The 9,957-nt window shown below is 46.2% G+C and overlaps 1 protein-coding gene across 1 annotated transcript; it reads left to right on the top strand.

Moving 5' to 3' along the window:
* Window positions 1–326: 326 nt before the first annotated feature.
* Window positions 327–3,757, top strand: LOC124708635. Its single transcript, XM_047240309.1, has 4 exons — window positions 327–959; window positions 1,706–1,940; window positions 3,079–3,155; window positions 3,510–3,757. The coding sequence occupies exons 1-4, from the start codon at window positions 339–341 to the stop codon at window positions 3,579–3,581; spliced, it is 1,005 nt and encodes a 334-aa protein (XP_047096265.1). The 5' UTR covers window positions 327–338; the 3' UTR covers window positions 3,582–3,757.
* Window positions 3,758–9,957: the final 6,200 nt, after the last annotated feature.

Here is a 9,957-nt window from a genome sequence, read left to right as displayed (position 1 = left end):
AATATCCTATTTATTTCAAAAAAATAGAAGAAACAAAACAAAGAACTAACCAAAAGGTAAAATAGAAAAGGGCTGCAAAAAAGCGAAATCTGGAAAAATAAATAATACGACAAATTTGGTGATATTTGAACATCTGATTCAGTTTAAGTTGCATGCACTTCGCGTGCAAACAAATTTGGAACAGTAATATTTGAACAAAAAGGATCCATAACCATATCGAATTACAGTAATCGCTCCGTTAAGGACGAGGAATCCGCGACATAATTCCATGAGCAGACAAAGACAGAGCGACTGTCGTGTCGTCTCGAGCCCAAACCCCCAAACCCCTGCCTGCTTCGATGCCATCCCTCCCCTCCCCTTTCGCCGCCGGCGACTGCCCCGCCGATAAATTCGACCCCGACTACCTCTACTTCCTCCGCCACCTTCGCCCCGACGGCGACTCCTACATCCTCGAGCTCCCGCCCGGCGGCGCCTCCCCTGCCTCCGTCATCAAGTACGAGTCGCCCATCGCCAACTCCGACGGCGAATGCGTCTCCGACCCGTCCCCGGGCCGCGGGAGCACCAACCGCCGGACAGAACAGAGGGACTCGTCGGTCGACGCGCCCCCCTCGTGGCTCGATTCCCTCGTCGACATCGACGAGGATTACCGCGTTTTCCTGCAGCACACGCGCGTGGTGAACAACCGCCTGAGGCTCGAGATCGGCGGCGTCGTCGTGGACTACGAGCCGGACCCTGACGCGGCGCAATCTGGAGGCAGCAGCGGGATCGAGGAGCAATCGGAGAAAGAGGCGGCCGTTGATTCCTCTAGGGAACAGGGGAAGGGGATAGATTCAGACGAGCCGGTGGTGATTGTTCCGGAGCGGAACGTGTGCGATTGGCGTGCGGATCCAGCGCCTGGGCAAAGGGTGGAGGGTCAGCGAGCTGCAGGACACCACGATGCTGAGCCTCGAGCTGCTTCGGTGAGAATATCTTTGCTCTCTGACGCCTGCTTTACTGTTACATTTTCATACTGTTGGCTGACAGAGCTGATCGGCATGTAAAGAATTGCATCTGGATTATGCTTGCGCCTGTTCTAGGACTCATAGCTTGTAACCAAATGATCAGTGCCAATACTAGGTCCATTGTATGTTAACATTTGCAATTACGCTAGTGAGGCTACTTTGTTCTGTAGCATGTGCCTTTCTTCCCATCGTTTCGAAATTCACATACAATTGACAATTGGGCTCTCATGGTATGTTTGGAAAATATATAATCAAGGTTATTCTGAAGAAATGAGTCAACCTTTATATCCAAAGAAGTGGACACATTCATGTCTTTAGACATCACGCCATCCTGATCGAGCATTTGTGATCAAACATTGCCCCCCCCCCCCCCGTGCGCGCTTTACCCTTTTTGTTGATTCTTCATTATCAATCACTTAATATGGGCAAAAAAATAAAATAATAATGCAGTAGCCATTAACTCTGTCTACTTATGCAACTAGCTAGGACTATGACCAATTATAAGCTAGTCTATATCGTGTAATTTAGATCTTGCCAATTGATATTAACCACTATCTACGACCTTCAGTATAAGATTATAAAGATTTAACCAAAGTTCTGAAGGTGTACACCACTTCATGTACTAGGGCTGTCTTTTTTTTTCTTTCTGTAAGGCAACTACTATGTGTGATTTACTTCTCTTCTTGCTTCCTACGAATTTGTAGTCGCATAGATCACAAGGTGTTATATGGCCTCCACATATCAACCTGAGGCCAGATTCATACTTCAAGCGAAGATTGATGGATGCTCTTCAGAAGCCATTTAGCCGGAAAGAGTACCTTCACCTGTTTGATATGGCTTCTATCCGTACTCCTTTAGTCAAGTTGCGACAGGTTCGCAATGATGAAAAATTCTACCCTACTGACGACAGGGGCAAGTCATACTTTGACCATTACCCAGGTATGTTCCTATATCATGTATACGCTTTATCTGACAAGTATCATGTTATTTGTCTCATCTGTTTTGCACTGCTTTTTGCACTCTTCCCATTCAGAAATTTGTTTCTTATTGTTATCGTAATGGGCAAGTAAATTCTGTGATCTGTACGTTTTGCACTTCATGAACAGTTCGGTCTTGAGATTAATGACATTCTGTTGTGCTGTTTCAACAGTCATTGTAGAATGCGTTATCCTGGAATGTTGAATTCAGTGCAGTATATGCTATACATCATTGTTAATGTATGTGTTAGTATGTTGTGCAGTACTCTATATTCTGATGGGCAGCTCAGCTAGCAATCAATCATTTGAACCAAAAAAAATCTTGATTTTAATACTGTTGATGTGCCGTACTCAGTTACTCTAGATTCTGCTAGTACACAATAATAATTTTATTTTGCCTGAGAAGCTCTCATTTCCTCTGACAAGTCACTAAGGGCAACCATTGTGTAGAGCCTGAGCTGCCATCTATGATGGGCTCCACGTCCAGTCTCCAAATTTAGTGCAAAATTGTGCAATGTATAGACGTTCCTATTGCCTCTAGGTATACCTCACGAATCATAAATTAGTCCGATGCCTCAACTCCTTGATCTCCTCAACTGGTTTCTCTCTGCTCGTGTGAACCCCCCAATCCAGTATTTGTGAGTTGTTTACTCGGAACAGTCAGCCTCTGAGGCTAGAGGCGATAATAACGTGTCGTTTTTACACTGGAGGCAGCAGGCTGCAGTGTAGAGGCTGCCTCTAGGAGGGGAGAGAGCGCTTAGAGGCAGCAAAAAAAACATGCACTGCAGATGCTTTAAGCGACCCTTTGTATTTTGTAGTAGTCCCTCCATCCAAAAATAAGTGTCAACTTTTTCTAGATAGGGATGTATCTATAAATGCATCTATCTAGACAAAAGTGAGGCACTTATTTTTGGACGGAAGTAGTATAAACCAGTAGCAAAACATATTTTATATTTTTCCTTCGAGTACTCTGAAATATTGATCGCTTAGGTTAATTATCGTAAATCACTTTGTATTGTTCGATAAGGAATGCAGTTTCCTTCAACGGGTTCTGAGTTGTTGTCTTTGTACTACTAACACATTTGTTTATTTATCCTCAGATCTTGTTGAACAAGTTATAAACACTAACTATTCCAATGGTTTAGCTCTGATGCGGGGGTTTTTCTTCTGGTTGCAGGTATCCTTTCATACTATTTTTCCTCTGATAATAATAATGTAGGCACTTACTGTGGTCATGTCTGTAAGGTTCATGTCTCCATCTAAATCCAAAGTCCCAAACTCTAAAACCTGAACTATTTTTATTTACTCTAATAAGTTGGTCACAACTGGAGCACATTTGTATTCTGTTGGTAGAGTTAAAAGGAGACATGTTATGGATATACTAGTTTGCCATGCTGCTCAATATATCCCGTTTAAAGACCAGGCTAGGTGCGCCTGCCATCGATCATAATAAAATCTGTTTTTTGCAGCATTAGTACTGTGGTAGCATGAATATATTTGCAAACTGTAAAGTTTACACTCCCTTTTGCAGAATAGTGCACACGAGGATCAATTCAGTCCTTGGGTAGATGATCTGAAAGAGGTTATTCCATTGATGGACTGAGGTTGCTCATATCCATAGTTCACTCGTCTTCTCTTTATGGAGACAATTCTTTAAGGGTGACAAACGGTTCTCAGTAGAGAATATTGTTTTTTCTTACCATTTTATTGATGGAATGTGCGAATAAGAATTGGAACTCTTTCTCTCTCTTGGGAAAATAAATGTATATATTGCTCGAATGGTGAAGGAGGGAATCATTCTCTGTCAAAGTGGCACACAACTGGGATCTAATATTGAATTTGAAACTGGATTTCTCATGTTGAAATCTAGGACTCTATGTCTGTATCGCAAAGCATTTGCACCCCCAGGGGCGTGCTGGTGAGGCATGTCGTTTGACAATATGGGCGTGATGGGTGTTCGTAGAAGACGTTTTATGCTGGGGCAGCAGGACTCTGGTAAGGACTTAAATTAGTAAGGTTTTTGTTACGAATTGTGTTTTCTGGAAGAGACGCCATCGTACAACTCTGCAACTAACCGTGGTGGTCAGTCAAATTGTTCAATGATGACATTGTGAAGAGCAGCTTTGGTGCGAACCAACCTCTGGTTGGATGTTCAAACGTCAGGTTTGACACTCTAGTGTCTTACTGGTTAGATGCCTGTGCGTTGCTACTGGATGGGCGCATAAAACTTGAGTTTCAAGTGGGGGTCGCAACAATCGCATTTCTAACAAGGCGATGGATTGATGAGAGATATATGGGTATGTCAAGTTGTTGGCTTACTAAAACTCTAAGCAATCTATATTTGTGTTTCCCCTCATCGTTGAGAACCTTGCCTTAATATATAAAATTTATCCCCGCCATTCAGCGTCTTGCCTTAATGTATTAAATTTAGATTGAAATGAAATTGTACAGAAATGACAACTTTTTTTTTACCTAAGGACATGTATAATCGGTATTGAAGGAATAACCCGTCATGTTGTTGATTCTCGTTTTTAAAAGACACTCACAAAATAGCTTTTAAATTACATGTACATGTATGTAACCGGTACGGGAAAGACACAGGCCATCAAGAGGCGGTTCAAAACCCATCTAGGGTTTCGTCCCTCTCGTCGGCGACGCTGCCGGTCCGCTCCACCTCCGGTGGCCTTGGGGCCTTGGAGGTGTGGCGGACCACAGCCTCTCGCCGGCGGGAAGGTTTCAGTTCTTCGTTTAGTTTGTTCTCGGTGTCTTCATCGGGATGGTGAGGCGGCGGCTACTTCCTGAAGTCAGAATAAGGTCCTCCCCGTCCTATCCTCGCTCCGGTGGTGCATCTAGCGTCGGCGGAGGGCGTGTGGAGTTGTGTGTCCGGCGGATCTCCCAAGATCCAGCCGTCTCTTGTGTTCGATTGTGTGGTTTCAGATCAGTCTCTTCCGATCTACGGTTGTCATCATTGGCGATGGTTGCTTCGCTTCCGGTGCGGCTGGTCCTTTGGGGCCTTAGCACGACGACTTCCCGTCTGTCTACTACAACAAGCTCTACTACGACAAGCTTTGCCTGGCTCCGGTGATGGAGGGGCGAGGACGGCGGCGCGCCTTCGGCTCGTGCTAGCGTCTGTAGTCGTCGCTAGGTGGTCCGATGATCTTTTTGTAATTTTTAGTACTACTGTTGATGATTATTAATAGATCGGTGGAATTTTCGCAAAAATAAATAAATTACATGTACATGTACATTCTGTGAACTTAACTGTAATGTCTGAAAACATTACTATTTTTGCCATGTAAAATATTTTATACTGGGTCACTAAATTATTCAATCCATTCTTCTCCGCGTAGCCTTCCGTTGCCATGATGAACAAGGAACCCGGGGAAATTAACGCTTCGCACGCGCTCTGGGTTGTTCCCCACGGGCGACAGCCGGGGCGAACCCTAGCCGCCTGCACCGCCACCCCTCTTCATCCGTCCCTCCTCCGTCGCCGCCGCCGGAACCGCGTGGGCTTCGCCCAGGGACCTTCCTCACGCGCACGATTCTGCGCGTGGCAGACACGGTGGGCGGCGGAGCTCCTCGGGGATCTTCAAGCTTGGTCTGGCGGCGACGGCTTCTGGTGGAGGGTGGGCTGGTGCGACATGCTCCATGGGCAGCAGCGGAGTGAAGCTGCTGGCGGCACGACCCAGATTGGGTCCAGGAGGGCCCCGATCTGGGCAAGGCGGGTCTCACCCTGAGCCAGGAGGGCTTCGGTGGGGCCAGCGCCGGCAGGGCACCTTCCATGTCGCGCTGTTGTTGGTGCCAGATCTGGGCAGGCGGCCCCAGTTCCGGTGGCTCTTGGCAGCATGGCTCACGCAGCTCCGATTCCGTTCGGGAAGGTCGCGGTGATGTTCTTCGTGTTGTGCGGTGGCGATAAAGGTGATTTTTTTAATGAGAGACAATGTTTCCGTCGAGATCGAGACGCTTGTGGCGATTTTGTCAATCTCATCAAATTTATTGGGGAGCAATGGCAGACATGGTCCAAGTACGCGTTCTACATAAAGTTCTTACGTCAACAATGGTACACTTGCGTGCGAAATTGTAGGATTATCAGTTAGGGAATGACACCATTTGCATCGAGCAGTATGCTTAATGAGCAACCACAACCAAGCCTTCATTGCACAATGCGTACCTAAGCAAATCCGTTAACACATAACCCGCATGTAGCAATAGTTTTTCTTTCGAGGGGAACATGTAGCATTGGTGGTGCTTACATACATGAACCAACATAAGAGCAAGGTCCATGTTCGTCTGAGCAGGCCGAAACTGCAATCCTGTTTTCTCTTCTGCCACGCTATTGAGCATCATTCATATTCCATTCTCACAGAACATTATCAATGGCTACACACATTTAGTGCACATGAGAGTCAGTGCTCCCAGTTTTTAAAATATTTAAAGATCATGTATTTTTGTTTCAAAAAATCATTGTATTTATTTTATGAATACATACACATATCCTGTATACTCTTGTGAAGTTTTGGCGGAAATTGCATTGTATTTTGAGCTACATGAAAAAAAAAATTGTGGCTACGTATAGGAGTAGATATTTCTCAAAATACAACATATTTCTCTCCAAAATTTCTACCTTACCTTCGGAATGTTTATATGTATGTGGGTATTTAATTTTAAATTTTATGGAATCTGAAAAATATGACTTTTAAAAACCAGAAGCACTGATACTCATGTGTTAAACACACTTTTCGGGTACACACTCACTTTTTAATGAAGTAGGAACATATATGTGAGAATCATCTCGCAGTAGCCTGGCCTAGACTGCTTGTGATGGTCATTAGCCTGTTATGGTACACCAGGCATGGATCATTAATCCTCTTTCGGGCTGACAAAGAAATGGATTACGGGCTGACAGCAGAATATTCTACCGGCTAGGCCAGAACCCGATCCAAACACGTTCATTGCAATCTAGCTTGGCCAGGCAGATTTGTTGAAGATTTCCTATCCAGCTGAGGTACCCTTTTTCTTAGCCATGAGCTCTAGAACTCAACCAAACTAACCCAAAATCCTCTACAATTCAATGAAAAACAGCGTTGCGCTGCATTTCAGTTATTTGTTTTAGAGAGAGTCCAAGCTGCCCGGGCATGACGGGCTAAAGATCTGCCACCATGTAGCACCATACGTAGCATAATGTTGGATCTTTTTTTCTTTTGAGTTTTGCATGATGATGGATCTCAATTAACTGTTTGCAATAAAAGTGGATATTCGTACAACGGGTTTATCCTTGCGCAGAGTAGAGGAGGTAGCTTAGGCTCCCTGATTGGAGTGATGGCACCTTGCCACTCTTTCTTGAAGCTCCCTAGGTATGCTTCGAGATCCGCCTCTTTCTCCTTTTTCTGCTTAGACTTCTCTTGACATGTTTTTTTTTTGTTGCCTCAACAACTTGGCTTTGTTTTTTCGGTAGATCATCTAACTAAGGCTCGATGATGTTATTGATTTGGTTTCCCCTACCTTAGGGATCTTATCATCGACCATGATCTGATCTAAAATTGATGTCTCCAACTTAGTCGTCAAAAAAGTGTGTTTGCACACAAACATATCACCATGTACCCTCAATTTTGAACGCGATGCGCGTCAACACACATTAGTGGAGACTGACTACAATTGCGATATGTAAGACAATTCGGTCGGTGCTTTTGAGAAACTCAACCCCGTTCACCGGGAGGGCACGTCGGAACTCGAGACTGCTATGGGTTGAAGTAGATCGATTCTCTCGCCTCTACCTCAGTTTCCTTAGATTAAGTTTCGGAACAACAGAAGCAACACAAGTGTTTGGAGGGTATAATTGGATTGCATTGAAAAGTTGGATTTTGTGTATAATTATGAGTTGGCTCCTCGTGCAAGAAAGTATTACAAATTTTGCATGTTTATAATGTCTGAATGTGAATCTAACTCCTATTTAAACTAGACTTATGTTCCTTAGTCTTCGTGTTGGAGTTAGAGTCTATAGGACATTGGGCAAGAGTCGGTTTATCGCGAGTCGGCTTTCTTCGACTTCTATCGTGAGTTTGCCATGTCTTCTTGTACCTTCGTTATTATGCAATGATCTTCACACCCGAGTGCTTCATGTGTCACTCAATGCTCTTAATCCCGCATCCAGTAAAGTCGGGAATTTCATACTTGAGTAAGCTATAAGCCAAAGCCAACTGCGAAGTGCCAATAGCTGGGAGGTTCGTGCCTACCAATCCTGGTTCGAGGCCATTGGCCCCTGCATCGTCGACGAGCTATTCTGCTCGGAGGTTGGGTGGCGGTAGGGGCTGCGCGAGGGGAGAACGACATGTGCTTACGGGGTAGGGTAACGTGAGGCGGTGGCAGTCCACACGTGGTAGGGCGTCGGGAGGGAATGGTCCCCCATCGGCGACCGACATAGATAAGGGAGCGATTTGCAGCTGATGTGCCCACTGCTGATGGCCACATGTTTATAATTTCCGTTCATAATAATCAACACAACTATTATTTTTCTAAAAAAAGAAAGTGCATTTACTTCATATAATTTAGCAAAATTAATAGCATATCTTCATATGATTTAGCGCAATACCAACTTTCTAAAAAAGAGCCTTATTAGAGTAAATAAAAAACAAGAATAACACCAAAACGTGCTACTATATATGCAATTAATGGATTCCATTTTTTCTGAAAGGTGTGTTGTTGACCATACCATCACCAGCCACCGTTGGATACCCTGCCGAGGCCGAAGTTTCACATCCGCAGCTTCCATTCGACCCTCTCTGCGCCGTCTCTTCGCACTCACAGAGTTCTGAGAGTGTTCAGGCAAAGCCTCGAAATTATTTCCGCTTTGGCTCCCTCCTCTGTAGACGAGCTGTCTCTTCCCATTCGCCTCCCAGCCCAGACGCAAAAACCCCAACCATGCCCAAGCCGCGCCCTCGCACCGCCTTCCCCACCGCCGCCGCCATCGCCGCCCAGGGGCTCAGGGTCGATCAGGTCGACCCCGACCTCCTCAAGTTCCTCCAGCACGTCCGCCACGACGGCAATTTGTACGCCTTCGAGCTCCCTGCCCGCGGCGACGACCCGGAGACGCCCGCCGCCAATGGCGCGGCCCGAAGCTCCCTCGCCCCTCCTCGTCCCGGCCAGGAAGGGGCCGCCGGGCGGAGCAGGAGATCCCGCCCGCGGACGGCCCCCAGTGGTACGAGACCGCGGACATGGACGAGGACTACCGCAAGTTCTGGAGGCGAACGCGCATAGTGGACGGCCAGCCGGTGCTCCAGGTAGGAGAAGGCAAGGTCGTCCGCTATGGGCTGGACGCCGTGCCGGTTCGGCTCAGCGACATAGCTGATTGGGCGGAGAAGAACGGTTGGTGGAAGGAAGCGCCCGCCGTTGCTGCTTTTGGGGAGGACGGCGACGGCGTCGAGGTTGAGGAGGAGGACAAGGTGGCGCCGATGATGGAGCCTCCTGTACGCGATTCCCCTCCGCGTCGGCAAAAAAAGGTAAAGATCGTTTCCGTTTCCCCTCTACAGTTAAATGCTGTCGCGCGCGTGTCTGAAGCAGAGCAGGGACATGTTGTATCTGGGCAGAAGGTGGAACAGGGTCAGAAGGAGAAAGGTGGCGCTGAGAAGATCAATTCGGTGAATAGAGAAGACAACATGTTGAGCGTGGTGCCTGTGGAGAAGCTGAATATCGTGTACACAGAGACAAACTTAAGTAATGGGCATGAAGCTGATCCTCACATGGCTGCGGTGAGAATCTCCTATATCTGTTTCTCTTCCCCAGTCTGCACTCCTTGGTTAACAGATTATAAGGAGCAAACATACGTTTTCAGCAGTGAGCAATGCATTTTCTGTGGTTAATACTTGTGGCTGTCTTACATATGCTACATAAGCCTACCATTATGCTAGTATGTCTTGTACCGATGTGCCTGCTGGATGTAGATGATTCATGCAACATGTCTGAAAACTGCAATATAATACTAA

This window comes from Lolium rigidum, chromosome 4 (assembly GCF_022539505.1).
Source record: "Lolium rigidum isolate FL_2022 chromosome 4, APGP_CSIRO_Lrig_0.1, whole genome shotgun sequence".
NCBI lineage: Eukaryota > Viridiplantae > Streptophyta > Magnoliopsida > Poales > Poaceae > Lolium > Lolium rigidum.
The sequence above is the reverse complement of the archived record's forward strand: the minus strand, read 5'-3'. Positions and strand labels throughout refer to the sequence as shown.

Coding starts and splice junctions, on each gene's coding strand:
- LOC124708635 (XM_047240309.1), top strand. CDS start 339: ATGCCATCCCTCCCCTCCCCTTTCGCCGCCGGCGACTGCCCCGCCGAT. Junction 960..1,705: donor CTGAGCCTCGAGCTGCTTCG/GTGAGAATATCT, acceptor ACGAATTTGTAG/TCGCATAGATCACAAGGTGT. Junction 3,156..3,509: donor GGTTTTTCTTCTGGTTGCAG/GTATCCTTTCAT, acceptor TCCCTTTTGCAG/AATAGTGCACACGAGGATCA.